Source organism: Leuresthes tenuis, unplaced genomic scaffold (genome assembly GCF_036924035.1).
Source record: "Leuresthes tenuis unplaced genomic scaffold, fLeuTen1.0.hap1 SCAF_8, whole genome shotgun sequence".
Classification (NCBI taxonomy): Eukaryota; Metazoa; Chordata; class Actinopteri; order Atheriniformes; family Atherinopsidae; genus Leuresthes; species Leuresthes tenuis.
This window is the reverse complement of record NW_027325362.1, coordinates 23764116-23784747: the sequence shown is the minus strand read 5'-3', so window position 1 is coordinate 23784747 and position 20632 is coordinate 23764116. Positions and strand designations below refer to the sequence as shown.

Below are 20632 nucleotides of genomic sequence, written 5' to 3'. Positions count from 1 at the left end.
ACGTGGCGCCGCCCGCTGAGCCTCCGCGGAACTGTGAAAGCGCTCTTCAAGAAACAGTTCAGAGTCGTTGCCTCTTCTTTGGAACAGCCGCAAAGTTGCTGGTTGAGATAATTCTTCTGCCCCCGAAGGCTTAGCGTTTCCTTAAATCTACACAGAAGAAATGTGCAAACTTTAAAGATGATGTACTCTTCACTCATTTTGAAGTGCACGGACCTTTGCTTTACACATTCCCGGGCCGGAATGTGCCCTGGAGCGACCAGGGAGTTAATGACTTCGGTTTCCAGTAACAAACCAAACCATTTCGGCCGCTTGACAATTTTAGTGGCCTAATCAACAGGACAACAAATTCGTATATGTGGCTGCACATGTGCCGGACACTCAAAGAGATTCATTTTTATGACAGTGGCGTTATATATCACAACTGTAGTGGGCGCCAAAGAGACAAAAAAAAAAAGAAGAAAAAGAAGTCATTATGAGCTTACTTTGCCCCAAATATTGTGCATTTGAAAAACATCACACTTTAAAAAAAAATAAAAAAAAATGGGATTTTAATTTATTTTAACTTTTAAAAGTACTTTCAGTCCATTTACTGAATTCTGTCTATTTGGAGCCTTTTTTTTGGCCATTTGGCCAACCATTTTCCAGGAAAGTGGTCATAGTGTAAACGTCACCACACGCCCACCCGCTAGCAGCCTCACATGCAAAAGCAAATGATGCAACCATAACTCAAAAGAAACGAGGAAAAAGACTCAAACACAGTTTAGTTTTTAGGGGTTTAATGGGTGTATGGACTCATTTAAAGGAAGTGAAACACATACAAAAATACCTTTCAATACATTTTAGAAACAAACATCTAAATGACCTGTTTTGTTAAATGTTTATGAACAGCAAAAGGAGTCATCTGAAACAGTGGTGCAGATTTCATTCATAAAGACCTACTTGCTATGAATGCTATTTAAAAAAGAAAAAAAAAAAAGAAAAGAAAAAAGCTCACATGGTACAAATATGCAAATATAAATAAAGTGATAAGAAAACCCCCAATAATGAAGAATATGCTTTTTGAAAAAAACTTGCCCTCTGTACATTTAATTTGGGAAACTGATGGTGGGGAAAAAGAGCAGCCTGCATCCCAACTCTCTACCTGCTCCAATGAAGAGGGTGCCTCATCAGCATCACTTTACACATTGCTGTACACATATATCCTCTGTGCTGAAAACAAACTCAAAGACACCCAGCTTCAACATGGAGAGTTGGGGCCCAAAAGCAAGAAAGAAGTTATCTCCTGACCCCCCACCCCTCTCCACCACTCACAACTGATGGAACCAGGAGATGCCTTTTAAGAACCTCCACAGGAGGCACAGAGGGTTAACACCCAAAATGAAGCGGATTCTCTCTTACTGACACAAACGCAGCCACCTATGCATGCTCGCACACAGTCAGTCATATACGCACACATACGCACAAACAAACCGAAAACTCCTCAAAAGGCTTCAAAACCATTTTTTTTGTCTCCCACAAAACGCCACAATCTTTCCAATGGACATGAAATGTGCTTACAACCGAGCCCTGGTTGGTACCAGGATCAGTCTTCGCAAGAAAATGGATCGCGCAAGGGTGGATGGATGGGTGTTCACGTGTGTGACGGTGGTGGGGGGTTATCGAGCAGTATCCTAAATGATTTTCTCCTTTTTCCCTTTTCTTTTCGAGTTCATGACGAATTAGAGGTTAATGTCGGGTGTCAGAATTTGTCACCGACATGTACGTATACAAAACTGGTATTAAAAGCTTTTTCTTCTTCCTTTTTCCTTTTTTTGGACTGTCTGAACTGTTCAGCGCTCAATCTGTCGAGCTTGTCTAACCTGCCACCTTACAGGCCCGTGATAAGTGAGTGCAAAACTCACCAACTAAGGGGAACAACAGAAGGTGGAACACAGACGCTCCACTGAACGGAGGTATTATCGGATGTAGAATTCTAGTACGGTTCTTTTGCTGCTCATCACTAAATCCCACCAAGAAACAAACAATTGCAAAAAAAAAAAGTCAAAAGAGAAAAGAAAAAAAGAAAAAGAACAAACCATTACCACTCCAAGAAAATGCACAACCATTCTTGTTGAGGACGATTTTCTTGCTCTTTCTGGCGCCTGAAGAGCTCCGATGTCACTGCGCATCTACGATCACCGACACACTGCAAGTCCAATACTAACCTGGAGTCCACTTTGGGTAGTCGAGCAGGTCCGAAAGAGTTGTGGTTGTGTTCTCTGTCACATCCAAGCAAACCCTCAATAAATGCTCTCTGCAACTGTATTTAAACCTATACAGTGTCTAAAAAAACAAACAAAAAAAGTATATATATATATCCTGGGCTGGAGACATTTTGTTTTTGACAAGCAGTAGATAGAGAGAGATGGAGAGAGCGAGAGAGAGAAATAAACAAAAAACAAAAAAAACTTTTTTAAACTTTTTTTCCTTTTTAGATAAAACTACAATAGAATGATCAAAAGACTTAACAGTAATCTTTTGTTTTTTTTTAAGACAAAAAGTTATGTACATCAACATTTACTGTACAGGCTTCTGTTTGGGGGGGGGGGGGGGGGGGGGGGGGGGGGGGGGCGGCAGAAATCTTCTTACTCCAGATGTGTGTCTGACAAGCATCAATAACTGTTCTGGGCTTTTTTCTTAAAACATGGTAAGTGAGCAAAGGAAAAGAAGAACAGCTCGTTGACCTTGTGTACATGTTAAACACAGGGAGGAGGAGTAAAGAAAAAACCAAAACTAGTTCTCAAGTCATATCTCCGGGACTCTGGGGTTGAACACCCTCTGGCTCCGAGTGTGAGAGCATTGACTGAATCCATTATCCACTGACAAATCTGTAATCTGAAAGATTTGAGCTGAGGTGTCTGCCCTGCTGCGTCACGTATCAGACTGACCGACCTGAACACGCTACCTGTCCGTCCCCGTGTGCAGTCCTCCTCTTGCTGTTTGACTCGACTGTAAAGCCCCACCTCTGCGTGGGTATGAATTCCAGTCTAGTTAGAGGAGTCTTTAAGCTATGTGGATTCTAGCCTTTTCTGTTTCTTTCAGCCTCTTTGCCTGTTCCTCCAGAGAGGGGGAGTGGGGTCTTTTTGAGGCCGCTCCGTTCAGGGGGTCAGCAACTCGGCTCACCAGAGTGGGGATCGAGCTGCCAACAGGGGGCACCACGTGTTTGGATACCACATGTTCTACAGAGATGAAGAGAAGGATAAAAACTATTAACTGTGCCAACAAAAACAAAACTGTAGTCATATCTTAATAATTCAAATGAGTAAAAATATTTGTTTTTATTCACTGACATTTCAGAGTTTTTATTATTATTAGTTATTATTTTATTGTGCTTTTACTGCGGTAAAGTGTCCATAGTCAACACGTTGAGCCACGGCTAAACTTGGCCATTTAATTCAACTACTGTCCCAGTTTAGATGCATGGAAGTGGAATAGAGGTCGTCACAAACGAATGTCCGATGTCGTGTGCGAAAACGTTCAAGAAAATCTGCTGCTGTCACTGTAGGAGATCATCGATCGTGTAAGATAGTCAAATTTACTGCACAGACTGTCTTTAAGTTGCCTGAATGGTGATTTGAGAGGATGTTAAGAGGACAAAACAGGCTGGTAATGCTTCGAGCAACCACAAGTGGACACATTGTCTTCGCGGGCTGCTTTACGTTCAAACGTCAGACAAAATAAAGAAAAAAAATATGCAAATGAGCGCAGCTTTAATGGGCATTCAGCTGCATTATTTGGGTCTGGTCCAGCTTTAAGAGTTTTCATTTTTGTCAGACTAACCTGTTTACTGTATTTTCTGGACTACTTTATACTTTTTTTCATAGTATGGCTGGTCCTGCGACTTATAGTCAGGTGCGACTTATATATGAAAATATATATAATTTAACATGTTTTTAAAATGTCAAATCATATTGACTGACATGAACCAAGGAGTAAACATTGCCATCTACAGCCACGAGACGACTCTAGGTTTGTGACAACAATATGCTGCTCCTGTACCACTGAACTGAAAAACATTAACTTAAAGACAACTGAGAAAGAAAATCCTATTCTGCAGATTACAAACTGCAGGTAGTAAAATGTGCAGCCGAAAAACAATAATCGAGCGGCAAAAAGAATTTTGGAGTGAGTGAGAAACTGGCAGGACTGGCGAAGAGCAGAGATTAATCTTACTACAATGAAGAAAACAAAGAAAGTTAATCGCGGGCTAAAAGCAAGATGATCAGAGCTGGAGGAACGAGTCCACCGATGGGTGCTTGAACAACGTAATGCCAGGAGAGGCTTGTCAACGATGCAGTTACATCTCCACGCCCTAATACTTGTCAAGAAGATGAATAGAAATTACTTTGCAGGCGGGCCTTCTTGGCGTTACCGCTTCATGCAATGCAACTACCCCTCTATGAGAGCACGGACGACGTTGTGTCAGAAACTGACGGCAGACTTCCAAGCAAAGGTTGACAGTTTCCATGAGCTCATTGAAAAGCAGGTAACTGAACATGTGTCACCGGATCATATTAGTTGAATAACTTGCCTTTCCAGATTAAATGTCTGTTCTTGATCTTGGATTTAGTGAAATAAATTTCTAAATAAATGCGGCTTATATATATGTTTTTCCTCTCTGCATGACGCATTTTTGACTGATGCGACTTATACTCCAGAGCGACTTATAGTCTGGAAAACACAGTATATGTATTTTACAAGTCTGGATTTGGTCTGACTGACAATTCTTTTTTTTGTTTCTGATGGCATGTAAAAGTGTAGACTATATAGTTAATAGGCTGATAAGATGAAGAGGAGGTGGCTTGATTTTGTTAGCATAGAAAATAACACCATCAAAAACACATCAGTCAAGATGACCGTCTTTAAACACATTTTCTGCGATGTTAAGACTGCAGAACACATTTGACCTCTTTAGGCAAGGCAAGGCAAGGCAAGTTTATTTGTATAGCACAATTCAACAACAAGGTGATTCAAAGTGCTTCACAGAGACATTAAAACAGAAGAAATAAAAAGCATGATTTAAAATTTAAACAAAAGAAGGAAATAAGAACAATAGATAAAATCAGAAAAAATTATATATATGAAAGATAAAATCAATAGTTAAAACATGATTCCGTTTTGAAACTCAAGCTTATTCAAATGCAGCTGAAAATAGGTGTGTCTTCAACCTGGACTTAAATACATTGAGTGTTTCAGCTGATCTGAGGCTTTCTGGGAGTTTGTTCCAGACATGTGGAGCATAGAAGCTGAATGCAGCTTCTCCATGTCTGGTTTTGACTCTGGGAACTGATAGAAAACCGGATCCAGATGACCTGAGGGGTCTGGAAGGTTCATAGTGGGTCAGGAGGTCACTGATGTATTTTGGTCCTTGACCATTCAGAGCTTTATAGACCAGCATCAGAACTTTAAAGTCTATCCTCTGATGGACAGGCAGCCAGTGTAAAGACTTCAGAGCTGGACTGATGTGCTCCACTTTTTTGGTCTTAGTGAGGACTCGAGCAGCTGAGTTCTGGATGAGCTGCAGTTGTCTAACTGACTTTTTAGGCAGACCTGTAAAGATGCTATTACAATCATCAAGCCTACTAAAGATGAATGCATTGACTAGTTTTTCCAGGTCCTGCTGAGACATCAGATCTTTTAGCCTTGATATATTCTTAAGGTGATAGTAGGCTGACTTTGTTATTGCCTTAATGTGTTTGTCCAAATTTAGGTCTGAGTCCATCACTACACCCAGATTTCTGGCCTGGTTGGTCGTTTTTAGATTTATAGATTGAAGCTCTGTGGTGACTTTCAATCGTTTATCTTTGGCTCCAAAGACAATTACCTCAGTTTTGTTTTTGTTTAGCTGGAGGAAGTTGTGGCACATCCAGTCATTAATCTCCTCAATGCATTTTCCAAGGGCCTGTACAGGCCCTCTGTCTCCTGGTGACATTGTTATATACATCTGTGTGTCATCTGCATAGCTATGGTAGTTTATTTGGTTGTTGTTTTTTTTAATCTGTGCCAGTGGGAGCATGTAGATGTTAAACAGAAGAGGTCCCAGGATGGAACCTTGGGGAACTCCACATGTGATTCTTGTCTGCTCAGATGTAAAGTTACCTATTGACACAAAGTACTTCCTGTTCTCTAAGTATGTTTTGAACCAGTTTAGTACAGTTCCGGAAAGACCAGCCCAGTTCTCCAGTTGTTTGAGTAATATATTGTGGTCAACTGTATCAAAGGCAGCACTGAGATCCAGTAAAACTAAGACTGACATTTTTCCACTGTCTGTATTCAGACATATGTCATTAAACACTTTGGTCAGAGCAGTCTCAGTGCTGTGGTGCTGTCTAAAGCCTGACTGGAAGGTATCATAGCAGTTATTTTGTGTTAAAAAGTAATTAAGCTGTTGAAAAACCGCTTTTTGCAATGATCTTACTTATAAATGGGAGATTTGAGATGGGCCTGTAGTTGTTCATTTGCGTCTTGACAAGATTGTCCTTTTTCAGCAGAGGTTTAATTACAGCTGTTTTTAGTGGCTCTGGAAACACACCTGACGTTAAGGACAAGTTCACAATCAGTAACAGGTCTGACTCCAAAGTCTTTGAGACCCCTTTGAAAAAACCTGTTGGTAGGATGTCTAAACAGCAAGAGGAGGACTTCAGGTGACGTAAGATGTCCTCCAGGTCTTTACTGTTAATGGGTTGAAATAGTGTCATGGTGTTTAAACCGGTTTTCGGTGGACACAGTACATATGCTGAACCTGCTGCTGATGTACCAACTGCTTGTCTAATATTTTGGACTTTGTCTATGAAGAATTTGGCAAAGTCATTGCCATAAACCAACTTTAAACAACTAAAAGCAGTGGGATGACCTGCGTGTTTTTCTAGTGTTTGTTAACACTACTCCTCCTTAGAAAAAAATGAAGTAAAATATCTTAATACGACTTAGTAATTTTATTGTTGTTTTGAACAAGGTTCATTAATATATTATTTTATTCTTTAAAGGCCGCCCCCCCACTACTCATTTTCCTTGACAAAAAATGTTTTGCATTGCTTAGTACCACGATGGTGCTGGTGAGAAAAAAAACAAATACTCACTTGAGCCAATGACAGGAATGGACATGCCCTTCTCTTCACCAACAGGAGCAGCATCAGTGGCGAGGGTGCCATCAAACACTGGGGGCTTCGGAGGTGTGATGCTGCACGCATACGTTCAAATAGTCAGGCCATATAAAAACAACACCAGAAACTCAATGACTTGACAGCAGCAGTATAATGGAGCTGACAAAAAAAAAAAAAGGAGAAGACGAATCTCACTTGTGGCGGTTGAGGGCCAGTTTAATGGAATTTTTTACGACACGACAGCTGTTGCTGGCTGGGAGAGGTGAGGAGGCGTCTGGCAGCTCCATGCTGGGAAGTCTCTGCGGTAGGAAACAGCAACATAATGAAATCCCCACGCTGATTAGACACAATTTGATAACTGCTTCATAAATGCCCCAGTAAAACCAGAGAAAACTAATAGAGTACAAAATAACTAGGTTACCTGTGTTCTTGAGGTATCGATGGTTGGAATGGGCTTCGCCTTTGATCCAGAAAGAGGTGGCTAACAGTGGAGAAAGAAAAAAAAAAAACAAAAAACATTCAACTTTATTCATGGAGCTGGTTTTACCTTCATGGGTACAGAAGTATTGAGAGGGACACCTACAGTACTGGGTGCTTCTCCATGTGGACTGGAGTCGGAGGATGGTGGATAGGGCTCTTTGAAAGCAGAGTCTTCACTGGACACCACCTGCAGCGAAACAAAGAACAAGTTTTCATGCCAGTCAATTCTATTCAATCTGAAATCAAGTCTAAGAGGACCAGAAACCTGTCCGTCTTAACTGTGTGCTCTTTTCTTACATCTGAATCTTTGTGCCTCTTTGCTACGTCCTCTTGTGTGGGTGAGTGTGGTCTCTTGGTAGGAGCACCATTGACGGGGTCCTCCAGGCCGTTGGGCTCTTCTTTGGGGCTGCTGGTGGCGTAGGGCTTCACATTCCCGCTCAGCGCTGCGCTGATTGAGCTACTCGGTGGTGGAGAAGGCGGCTTTGTTTTAACTGGAGGCTCTGCAGAATGAGGAGACAGATGTGAACAAAATATATTATATATTCATTTAGTCTAGGTTTGAAGATTTTTCTTGGCATTTATTATGTATACAACTGATGGCCAGCAAGTGGTTCTGACTGATAATTCAAAACAATAAATAGGATATGCAGGAAAACAACAGAACTTCATTTTTTTTTAATAGGTTTAATCTGTGTGACATTTGAACTCACTTGAGCCGATGACAGGGATGGACATGCCTTGGTCTTGAGCAGCAGGGGCTGCGCTTGGTGCTGCGTCTGGTGCTGCGTCTGGTGCTGCGTCTGGTGCTGCGTCTGGTGCTGCGTCTGGTGCTGCGTCTGGTGCTGCGTCTGGTGCTGCGTCTGGTGCTGCGTCTGGTGCTGCGTCTGGTGCTGGTGCTGCATCTTGTGCAGCGTCTGGTGCAGCGTCTGGTGCAGCGTCTGGTGCAGCGTCTGGTGCAGCGTCTGGTGCTGAATCTGCTGCTGCGTCTGGTGCTGTGTCTGGTGCGGCAGCTGTCGCGGCGTCGGAAGCGGTGTCAGGTGCTGCATCGGATGCGGTGTCTGGTGCGGCACTTGGTGTTGTGGAGCTCTCCACAAAAAGCTTCTTGGGAGGACTGACGCTGTAAAATATAGAAAAAAACCCCCCAGAAATATCACACATTTTGCTAAGTATCATCTTGTGGACTGAAGCCTTGTCGTGGTCAATAGTTAACATTAAGAAAAAAGGTATTTCATACCCATCATCCGTGTCAGATGTAGGTTTAGCAGGTTTGCTGGTTGGGGAGGTAAAGGGTGTCCCTGAGTCTGTGTCTCTGGAGCTGTCCAGGTGACTGCTGTCCAGAGAGTTACGTTTTGAGCTCCCGCCGTTAGAGCTACGGTTCAACTCTGCTATGCTCTGTAGAAAAAGAGCAGAGATTTCCGAAAAAAACAAACAAAAAGGAAATCAAATAGTGACAAAAGACACCATAACAGCAAAATGACACCAAGGAAGACGTCTTACCCTCTTCTTCTTCTGCACCAGTTCTGGGGGGAGATACTGATGGAGCTGTTTCTTCTTCACATGTGTTGCTTCAATCTTCATCCCGTCCTTCAGCATGTTGATGTTGTTCGCTTGTCTATACACTGTAGGGAAGAACATCAAGTTAAAACCGATATCGCGGAGCAAAAGAACAACAGTCCTTCACTAAGCACTTTTCCTTGATCTGGTCATGAGACGAAGGAAAGCTGGAAGGAAACATGTACTTCGGATAAGATGAATCAGACCACACATGCACTAAAATGTGATGTGGGTCTGCAGTGGTGAAACTTAACAAAACAAAATACTGTATATTCCACAAACTGTTCTTCAAGTGTTACATGTTACACACATAAATCCCATTAGTTTAATAAAATGTATAAAGGATAGTTTAGCAGGTTCAATACTAAAAGAAGCAATGAGGGTAATGTTCTTAGCATTTCAAGAATTCAGCAAGTCATGGCTGCCATTTATACTTCATAAGTATAAAACACAATTTGACTGACCCCAGTGTTCTTGTAGTATGTACAGCACTGGAAAACACGATTCTCAGACAGGTTTTCTGTTATGTGTTGGCACAACTCTGGCTCATCTCTTGAGTAAGGTACCATTTATATGGATTATATGAAATACTGTAAAAGTCAGTGGTAAAGTTCCCACCCCTGTGGTTATTAAGCCTTCAAAAATAATCTGTTTGCTTGTGCCAACTTCTGCTCATGGCTTACTCGCTTGTGGAATCAACGGCTCCTAACAGCACATGCAAATGAACTCGACAGGCCCACCCCGCAGTCTACGTAGAACATTCAGCCTGTCTGACATAACCTTTCTGGGTGGTGCAGGTGGTGCTCTGGAAATTCAAAGCAGAAATCTTGTGCCATTGTGCCGATGGCTGCTTTTGCTCATAATAAACTTTGTAACACAAAAAATCCCCTTGTAAAGATGTTAATTAGGTTAAAAACTTGAATTTTCGGAGAAGTGACTTTAAGTGGCTGAATACAGTTGATTTGGCTGAATTATCTGTGATTTGCAGTATAAATTAACAGTAACTCTCATTGATTGAAATGAGTTCCACTGTTTCACAACCACTTCCAAACATTACCAGTGTCTGTGAAGGACTGGATGTCGTATGTCAGGTCAATGTTCACACTCTCTGCGTTCTCCACCTTCTTGAAGATGATCCCAATGAACCACATGGAAACAAAGTCATTCCTGTTGCAGAAACACATGGTGTCCGTTGGATTTATCGAATAACAGGATACTTTATTGCTGTAGCAGTTGGTGTGCACGGATAAAGTTGGACTCACTCGTTGCGGTTCTCTTTGGATCCGGGAAAGGATTGAGGGTTGACGTGCGCTAGTGTGATGTACTCGTTCCTCTCAAGGTTTCCCACCAGAACGCGGATCTTTGACTCTACGAGGCCAATCCTGTTCGGAGGAGGAGGTTGATGCACAGTGAGTAGCAGCACAGTTTCTTTGCTTCGTGCACATTTTCTTAGAATTTGTAATATGTCAAATCTACACAGAAAGAAACAGCAGGATGGGAAGCTGGCTGGATCACTCAAATCTGCCAATGCAATTTCAACAAGTGAAAGCTGAACATTGCCTTACTTTGTTTAGATAAAAATGGAAATCCTGGCCTTTGTCACTCACCATTCTAAGTGGTTTTCTTCTGTGGATGCACTGGCAGTCAGAACTATGTAATGCCTGCAGCATAAAAAAAAAAAAAAAAAAAAAAAAAAAAAGAACAACATTATCCAACGAACTGAGAAAAGAAAGCCAAACACTTATGAAATATTCTACGAGGACTTTCTCACAATTAATGAGCTCTTGCTAATTGTATACAAACTTTAACCTTTATACAATAGGTCGGTAGGGAAAAATAAGTTGATGCTAGTTTCAATGGCACAAATACAGTTTACTGCCAGCGATAATGGTTGATGCCACAGAAACGGCTCAGCTCCAAACAATTTTCTTGAAAATGGGTCCTACACTGGTATCATGATGAACAAATGTGACAAATATCAACACCTACTTGTACTTTTGGAAAAAATTTGGTGGTTCAAAGAGCTTGGACCATTCTGCTTTGCCTTGGAGGATCTCATCTGTGACATTAAGACCTGTCGGTGACAAGGCACAGAGGGACAACGCAGCAACCTTTTAGGTTCCATATTAAAGTACTGAGAGACACAGCAAGCGCAATATATTTGGCGTTTAGGATGCAGATTTCAATTCTACATCACTCAGTGGCTCTGTATACCATGTTTAAACTCCTCGCTCATGATGCTGCGCGTCGACGTGGAGACGTTATATGTGGAGTTCTGCTGGGGGTAGGCAGGCGTGATGATTGGCATCAGGTGGTATCTGTCAGATGGATTTACCTAAAAAGAGGAACATGGGACAGGTTAGTTTTGCTTTTGGAAGTGAATGACAATCTATGCAAACAAGTTAACACACTCCACCCAACAAACTCAGTAAGTAGGCCTACTTCCCACCCAAGCATCTAATACAAAAGAACATGCACCCTAATTCACTTTTTTTTTTTTTTTTTAATATACATCTCTCTCATTTGCATTTTTCCTCCAATAAGCAACATTAAAAATGGAGGAATCAGGGAAGCAATTTCTGAAGTGATTAGCCTTTTACTGAAGGAGACCATGTAGATGGGTCTTCTCTGTGAGTTGTAACTGATTTATACAAATGATCTGTGCAGCTGTTGCAAATCTTGCTACTTATCTAATACATAGAAAAGTCCTCCGATGATGAAATGCCTTGAAAACTGTGCAAACAGCGCAGCGAAAATAAGCAGCCAATCAAGCACAAACAAATGCAAAGTAAATTTGGATTCTGAAGACATATCAGTCAAGCCAGTACTGCATTTGTAAATATATTGCTTATGCTTTGTTCATAGTCATTACACACGGCGTACCAAGTGAGAATTCACAAATCCTTGAAAACATTACTGGTTTCCTGAAATAACTGACAACTTCAGACTAAATTATGAATCAAAACCTTTTGGAAACGATAAAAGTACACTTTTTCTGTGACTGAACGGAAACAACACAAAAAGTCAATTAAAATGTGTTTATTGCTAAAGGAACACAACAAACATGACAGAGCAGTTCCAAAAGGCTGTGTTACAATGAAGTGTTTTACCTTAAAGCATTGGCACAATTAGTTTGGAAGAAGTAGGTTTATTGACTAAAGTCACACATTTATATTACAGTTCTGGTCAAGGGTGGGAAAGTGACATGTACTCATACTGTGGCTGTAAGAGAACATAATCTGCAGCACCCCCTGGTGAGTGGATTCCACATCCACAGTTTGCTTGCAGCATAATAACCAGAAATAAAGTTGCTTATGAAGCAAAATCAAAACATGCGTATTATACAAGTCTCAACATCATTAGCTCATCAGCTACAAGTCCTAATGTTTTGAAACTAATAATTAAATCTTCCAAACGCCGGTCTCTTTCATTATCGAGTGCACCACGTGAAAAGTCCACGGAAAGGCACAAAACAAATCATTTAATATCACTATCATAGCAAACAAATAAAACACTCCTCCACCCCTCAGGAATATGTTCAATAACTCACCTTATTAAGTCTTCTATGCTGACATAGAGGACCGTTTAAGTGTCTCTGTTAGTTTAAGACATCACCTGTGGCTCTGTGATGTTTACATTAGCGGTCACTGAGCACTAAACAAATCTAAACAGGATAAGGTGGCCATTACAGAGAGGGGTTAAAGCGTAGTGACATTTCAAGAGGATTTTGAGAAAAAAAAAACTGTTCGGTTATGATATTTGTTTGCTAATACACTTTGCATCGAAGGGGTGCGTTTATTTGATAGACGTCCATTTAGGAAGTCTTCCTTGCTTCAAGCTGCTCTGGAGAACTTCCTCTGAGCAGAGTTAGGGGAACTGTCACATGAGGACAGAAGGATGAAAAGAAAGAAATAAGACAAGAAATTGACCTATAATCTAACTGTGAAACTAAAGTAGAAAACACTGACAAACCTTTTACAAGCCTGTCCAGGTAGCATTTCCTGTGTCAACACAGCAACAACTTTGCAAAACAGGGGGCATGACACATAATATAGATATGAAGAGAAAAAAAAACAAAAAACGGCCATACTCACTCTGGGATCCCACACAGGTAAGTTCAAGTTACTGTCCTCAGGCTGTTTCAATAGCACTGGATTGGGCCACTCCCTACAGGGTGGAAATGACAAATACAGTAAATGAACGTGTGTTTTCTGAAATACAAAGATCTGAGCCATGTGAGATGTCAAATACTAACATCAAGTGGAAGATGAAAGTCCGAATCAAAAGACTGGATTCTCACCATTTGGAGAAAACTAAGAAGAACTTGTGGACAAGTGTGGCAGCCACAGCGTTGGGGTAGAGCTGGCAGGTCCTGGCCACCAACATGGCCCATGACACTCCACCTAGAAAGCCCAGCATGTTGGAGTAGATCCCTCGACCTGAAGCCACAGAAAGGTGGGGACATGTGAAACATATTCACCAACAGGACAAGCAAAGTGCGTCAAGTCAAGAAAGGACCATGGTGTTTAACACTGATAATTGAGCATAAAACATTAATTTGTGCATGAGAAAGTGGATATAGCTCACACAAAAAGGACCAAAAAGGATGTGTGACAATTATTATTTTCAAACATGAACCCCACATTACTGCTGTAGAACCAAGGGTGGACTTTCTGTGCAATTTCTGCTTCATGTCCACAGACAGCAGGATGAGCTTCATGTGAAATGCGTGCTCACAGCTGGAGATACTCCAGAGTGTAGGAAAAAAAACTCCCTGCTTGTAACAATTACTGTTCTGTATTAAATCAATGTAAACCTGCATCTGGACACGTCTCCAATTTCAATTAGGAAGATGAGGGCAATGCACTGTTTTGTCTTCTCACAAGCAGCTCCTGAAAAAAACTCCAGTGCTGGAGTTGAAACGGTTGTGCATCAGACATCTGAACGTCACTTACGTTTCGCCCACAGTTTGATGGCTCTCAGCGTTAGCCTGAAGTTTTCTTTGTTTGGCACCAGGTACAAGATTTCATCTGTAACTCGACAACCTGTAACAAATAAACATCAGATTCTGTCACAGTCAGACGCATGCACTTCTGACAAGGAGTTACTGAAAATGTGACACTGTACAAATGTATGAACGTTCCCCATCTTCAGCCTCTCAACCCGCATTAAAACGTGGTCACTGTCACATTGAATAAAAGCCATGCAACATACCGTTAAGGCTGCGGATACATCGAATGTCCAAGTTTTTCAGGATGGAGTCTCCCCTCAGGTCCAGGTTGTCTGGAATGGACTGTAAGGCCAGTCTGGCAAACAGCAAGTCGATCTGCGCAGATGGAGACAAAAAAACAGCACCACAGTAGAGATGAAAAATCACCATCACCTCAGAGGACTTAATATCTGAAAATGATGACTTGAAGAACCAAATTACAGCTCAATGAGCTGATGTCCTGACATTCATCGGTCACATTTTGATCACCCAAAACTTAATTTCATGTTTATGGAACACCAAAATGCTTCTCCTCTCCCACTAGTGGGGCATTGTTGAGATCTAAACTGCTGAGATGAACAGCAATAAACCCCCTCTGATAAGTCCTATAATACTCAGTTAAAGAAAAGGGTCAGTTCAACTGTATGATGCTTCTGGGGGACGTCGTTTAATGGCACTGAAAAACAAAGAAATTGGGCTTCTGATACCCAACCTCCCTGACTGAAGGTGGAGATGCATATTTCAGTACAAAATTCAACAGCACCACTAATAGCAATGACATCAAGTTGAATCAATAGTCCTCCAAGTTTAAACACAAACTGAAGATTCTAATCTTCAATTGCAGGACATCGATCAATCACTGCCAACTGGTGCCATGAACTCTGTGTGTGGCTGCCATCTCCAGAAGTGAACGCACTAACCAATGACAAACCAATGCCGATACATTAAATTATCTGCCACACGGGAATTCTTTTACTGCTAAAAGGACACTGGGAACAGAAAAAGTCTTGCTTTTTAACCTCGGACCTGTTGTTCGGATTCAAATCATCCCAGAGTTCCGCTGCTATAGGCCTTGACTGCTGGGGGCCTCCTATGCCACACCTTTCCTCACTTTGCTCCCTTTTTCCCCACTTTAATTTCCTCATATGACATTATCTGCATTTGGCATTATTGTTGTCATTAACTTGTGTTTCCCTGTTCCAACAGGTATCCTTTGAATGGTGTTATGGTGTTTTCCCCCCTCTTTTCTGTCTTCTCAAACCCCAGCTGGTCGAGGCAGACGGCCACCCTTCCTGAGTCTGGTTCTGCCAGAGGTTTCTTCCTGTTAAAAGGGAGTCGCTCCTTTCCACAGTCGCCACAGGCACGCTCAGGACGGGGGATTGGATTGAAGACAAGTTTCAGTGCAATCTGTTGGTTTCTTTAGCTAGGAAATTGTTTTTGAATTGGCTCCATATGTATGAATTGGACTAATTTTTAATTGGATTATGATTACAATGAATTAGACTGTATCATTGAAGTGCTTTGATATGACATTTGTTGTGATTTGGAGCTGTATGAATAAACTGAATTGAATAACTGAATAAATTTAAAAAAAATCAGTACACACGCTTCAAAAAAATAAAACTCACTTTTAATAGACGACATCGTCTTTGTACCATTTTCAACTAAATACAGTCTGTAAGTGAATTGCAGAACATTGCATTTCCCATTCATATTTCATAGTGTCCCAACTTTGTGAGAAACTGTTGTTCACCCGGCATATTGAGCCCCGTTACGGTCCACTCCAACTCATCGTCACTTAATACTAAACCAAATCCTAAAACAGTGAACACTACACTTGCATACAAAGGCATTTTTAACATGCTGATTCAAATTGTGTGTTTTCTGTGCATTTATATAGCTCACCTCAATCCCATCAAACTTGAATTTTATCACTGGCACAAAGGCATCCTCGACGGCCTTGAAGAGAAAAGAGAACAAATATAACACAAGCAGCACAGACGTGCAAATGTAAGAGCACCACGACACAATATGTCCTCACAAAGCCTCATGAGATAGTGTGGCACTGAGCGACTTACCCTCAGATCTTTAATCTCTTCGTGCTGTTTCAATTTCTCAAAGAAAGACTGGAAAAAGTCAGCTCTCTCTACGTGGCGTGGAGCCACACACAAGGCATCAATATCAGCTCCTGCAAAAACAGTTCAATAGTTCATGACCTCAATAAAATATCAGTGAAGTTGATAAATCCAACATCAAAGAGGTCAGATTATGGAAAACCAGTGTTGACCCCGAGTTCAACATATTATGTTGAGCAGTCCAAAAGAAGAACTGGAGTGGGCTTCCTCGGTTTTTGTTTGTTACTTTCAGAAGTCCTTGTCTACAAACTTCAACCACGGTCAAGAATTCTGAAGCAGAGCCAAAACATTTAGGCAGTGACACAGTTGCGATCTTATCTACAAAATGCTGGCAAGATTGGCCTTGATTTTAATAAGCTCATATAACGCGCTAACTGACACACACACAAAAAAACAAAAAACCAACAAACAAAAAAAACACTTCTTAAGACTGGAAATAAATACAGAGCCCAACTCCCTCAGACTGACAATTCTAAACCACCTGTGCTGTTCTGGAAGCATTATGTCATTCAGACACACAACAACTATAATGAAAACAGTCTCAGTAACCAAGAATCATTAGCATCTAGCTTAAAAATGGATAGTACATCAAGCAGCATAGAGTGTGCGAGTTCAGATTCATCTTAAACAACGTGCTGCCATGACGATTCATATTAGCCAAACAAATGTTTTTGGAATAGCTCTTATTGATGGGAGACATTAAAATATCTGACGTGACACTTTGATAATGAAGTCAGTTTTATCATTTAAAAACCACAACTTGTAGGTTTTGAGGGCAGCTACGCTGCAACAAATGTCAGTACACACCAGCTTAGGATTGTTCACTTCTATCAGAGCTTTTCAAAAAGCACCGTCAGTCAAATATAATAATAGAATGTGCCGAATTCAGTAGGTAACACCTAATAATTCTGACTGTCAGCAGCTTTTCTGTTGCCATGAATACGACTGGTAGTGGACGCTTCTTTCAGGATACTGTCACATTGTACAGGATGCAGTATGGGGGAGCACTTGGCTGTTGTGTTACCTGTTCAGAAATTAAACAGGACATCGGTGATCTTCAATGATGTTTGGAAAAAAACTTGCATATTTACTTTATTTCCAGCAAAATAGAGACATTTCAAACCACTTTTAAACATCGCAGGACTACAGCATCACTGCACTGTCAAATATTCCTGATATTAAAGTCACTTTAAAAAATTTTTTTTAAAAAAATTTTAATTTAGGGACTGTTTTCTGCTGTCAGGATTTACGTAAACTTCCTCCATTTTTATGTACTCTCTCGTTTGATAATAGATTAAAAAAAAAACGATGATACTAATAGATGACACAGCTGTAGACTGGCTTCAAACATGTTCACTCGAACAGTGTGATGAACTTTTTTGTTTGAAATTGTGCTTCAAGTGATGTTTCACAATGCTGACCTGTTCAGAGCACATTCACACTAAAGCCTTCTGTTAATGGTCAGCTTCGTGACCCCAAAACTGTTTTTTTCAAAAACAACAACAGAAGATGAGGACAATGCCATCGTTTTACAGCAGGGCAAACAGAGCTTTTCAAAAACAGCCACGATGCACACCTGCTTAGACATGGCTGCGCGTAGTATGTTGTACTTCCTGTATTTTAAGTTTAAAGTTATTAAAGCAAGGCTGACTTCCCAGTAAATACCAACTGTTCATCGATGACATTAACACCCAGCATTCATGTCTACACATACCTTTTGTGTGCACTCCAAGTCTGTATGAACCAAATGTAAATATCTTGCCCCCAACAAAGCTAATTGCCGATGGTGGAAGGTTCTGTAGGAGAAAAAAAAAAAAACAAAAAAACATATCAATGGCATAACAGAGGTAAGCTTTTGATTGCCTCAGTGTTTCCAAATATAGTTTCGTGAGACATCAGATCATCGCTTTTTTATTTTATTATTTTATAAAACGAAGGCATCTGGCATCGCAGATCAACCTACCTTTAATTCACTGATCTCTGCAATCCACTCCTTAACAAAGTTATTTAACTTCCCAAGAACAGCAAGTCTGAAAAGTAAGAAAAAATTAGAATGATCGTCTTTCCGATTATTTAAGCCAACCCGAGAATGAGCGTTTCAAGGGCACCGAACAGGACTCAAGACTCCAACCTGTTCGGCTAAATTTCATGACTAAGAGTACAAGTGAAATGTGAAAAATACACCCCTATTTTGTTTCTTAAAAAAAATGAGTGTATACTCTTGGACACAGGAGAGAAGGAGCAGAAAAATCTACTGAAAAATGTCCGTCCATGACATACCCAAAATAAACGGAGCCATTCCAGAAGCATGAGAAATAAATGCTTGATTTTAAATCAGTCTCATTTGAAAGCTAACAATCAAAATCCTTTCCCTTACCAGAATCACTGGAAATGTAACTGGCATTGAATGACATATGCTTGAAAACATTGGCAACAATGAAACATCTGAATTTGATTTTGTAAACGCATGCCTGTAGAAAACTGAAATTGTGAGCTCCAAGACAACCCCCCCCCCCCAAAAAACAATTGGTGCAAAGCCTGATGTGCGTCCAAATTTGATGACATTAGCATAAAAAAATTAATGTTCTACAGCTCTTTAAAAACCAGTATGACATTTTGTTGTTTATTTGCCCAGCCTGCGGTGGAAAGATATAGTCACTGTTGGGGTATGATATGATTTCAGAGCCTTGAGTTTGAGAGTAGAGACACCATGTAATAGTTAGAATTCATGGTTTGTGCATACAATAGACACACCCAGGGCAACCTAAGGTGTTAATTTTTTTTTTGTTTGTCCCATTTGTGAGTTCTGCTACGACAGCTGTAACCTTTGGTTACAGGCTCCAGGTTATTATGAGATATGAGAAGGAGTGTAAATGCTCACGCCATTTCTCACCTGTGGTTCAACTCCTCTTCATCTTCAAACACGCCAAAAGGTTTCATAGCATCACACAACTTCTTTGTGTACTCATGGTCTAGTTCTCGTGGGGGTGCAAGGCTAATGGCAGAGGTGATACCATAGTGTTTCTGAGGCTGTTGCCCACCAGGCATGTTGCTGTGAAGAACATGACATAAGAACAAGGCGCAACACATGCAATTATATTTACCTCACATCAGCACTTCACGTTTCTACGCACACTTACTAATAATACCGTTTCTACACCGCGTGTAAGGTAATGGACGTGAAGTAAATCCTCACGAGTTCGGTAACACTATTTATGAAAGCTGTTGATTTTTTTTAAAGATTTGTTACTACAGCACCGTTCAGATCCTTTTCCACTACCGCGAACCCCAGTGTAAACACTTAACTTACAGCAATTAACTTCATTTTTAATAACTTTATCAGTAAGTTTTGAATCCATAAATTATCATAATTCGAAAAATGACAACTGAATTGAACACATCTGCAAAAACTACATAAAACTGACCAAAATCTAACCTCAGCTAAAGGCGAGGGAACGTTAGCTTGAAAGCTACAAACAGGTTGGAAGCGCTAACAAATTGGCTAATTTAGCAAGTTAGCAAATGTTAGCTGTCTGCTACGGAAGAATTGCTTGACTAATGACTCCCTTTCCGGTTAGATGCGTTGAAGACTTGACACTTTCCTATACAAAGATCAACAAGTGACAACAGCTCATTCTTAAAACCATTTACACTATAGTTACACAACAACAAACAAGCTAGCAAACGTACGGTGGCTGCAGGCCTTGTTGTGACAGTTGGCTAACATTAGCCTTTAGCCTATTCTTCGAGATCTTAAACGCGAACAAAAAAGCTTGTTAGAGGGAAACGTGCCACGTGCATGACTTACCTTGACATTTCTTTCATGACACTCTAAAAAACTTGCACTGATTTCTGCTGTAAATCCGTAAAAAAAAAAAAAAAAAACTAAGAAAGTCGGCAAGTGGGAATGATAACAGCCTCGACCTGATTACAACAATGGTCACTTTCTAGAGAGCAGTTCAAACCTTCCCACTGAACCGGAATCACTACTTATAAGATAACGAATCAGCTCGTAGTCCTGAAAGAATATTCATCATAATTCATCTCCAAAACGTGAAAGGTTTTTGGATGCTAGCAGTTAACCGCGCGCTTAATTTCTGTTATGAGTTTTTTTTTTTTTGCAAAACTACAAATGTAACGGTGTTTGTAGGACAACGTCCGCTTGCACCACGCTGAACAACCATCGTCAAGAGGCGCCGCCTCGCTGATCCCAAATCACGTGACCACGGAGGCCTCTGGCTGTTGGATACGAAACACAACTCGGAATGCTAGCTCAAACATGCAATCCACACCTGCTACTGAAGATGGGTTTGAGTGGCCGATGTGCAAGA

The 20632-nt window shown here is 40.9% G+C and overlaps 1 protein-coding gene across 5 annotated transcripts; it reads right to left on the bottom strand.

Moving 5' to 3' along the window:
- Window positions 1-2515: 2515 nt before the first annotated feature.
- On the bottom strand, window positions 2516-20570 carry papolg (poly(A) polymerase gamma). Of its 5 annotated transcripts, none has more exons than XM_072391466.1 (24): window positions 20110-20570; window positions 19195-19353; window positions 18265-18331; window positions 18016-18097; window positions 16245-16354; window positions 16072-16125; window positions 14391-14502; window positions 14132-14221; window positions 13477-13615; window positions 13271-13343; window positions 11391-11511; window positions 11166-11250; window positions 10784-10837; window positions 10439-10558; window positions 10234-10343; window positions 9120-9241; window positions 8857-9014; window positions 8329-8739; window positions 7920-8082; window positions 7726-7809; window positions 7564-7623; window positions 7338-7441; window positions 7119-7219; window positions 2516-3218 (listed from the first exon to the last, which is right to left on the bottom strand). In XM_072391466.1, the coding sequence occupies exons 1-24, from the start codon at window positions 20124-20126 to the stop codon at window positions 3043-3045; spliced, it is 2772 nt and encodes a 923-aa protein (XP_072247567.1). In that variant the 5' UTR covers window positions 20127-20570; the 3' UTR covers window positions 2516-3042. The 5 variants fall into 5 exon arrangements, with proteins under 5 accessions (XP_072247567.1, XP_072247566.1, XP_072247569.1 ...); XM_072391465.1 differs by having other exon boundaries at window positions 7920-8122; window positions 8333-8739; XM_072391468.1 differs by lacking the exons at window positions 2516-3218; window positions 7119-7219; window positions 7338-7441; ... (9 more) ...; window positions 11166-11250; window positions 11391-11511 and adding an exon at window positions 12201-13052 and having other exon boundaries at window positions 13149-13343; window positions 20110-20510.
- Window positions 20571-20632: the final 62 nt, after the last annotated feature.

Bases quoted from the DNA above. Each gene is read 5' to 3' on its own strand.
- papolg (XM_072391465.1), bottom strand. The intron at 11,251-11,390 runs GTATACAGAGCC...TGTCACCGACAG, and splicing joins GAGCGAGGAGTTTAAACATG to GTCTTAATGTCACAGATGAG. The intron at 9,015-9,119 runs GTAAGACGTCTT...CTTTTTCTACAG, and splicing joins TGGTGCAGAAGAAGAAGAGG to AGCATAGCAGAGTTGAACCG.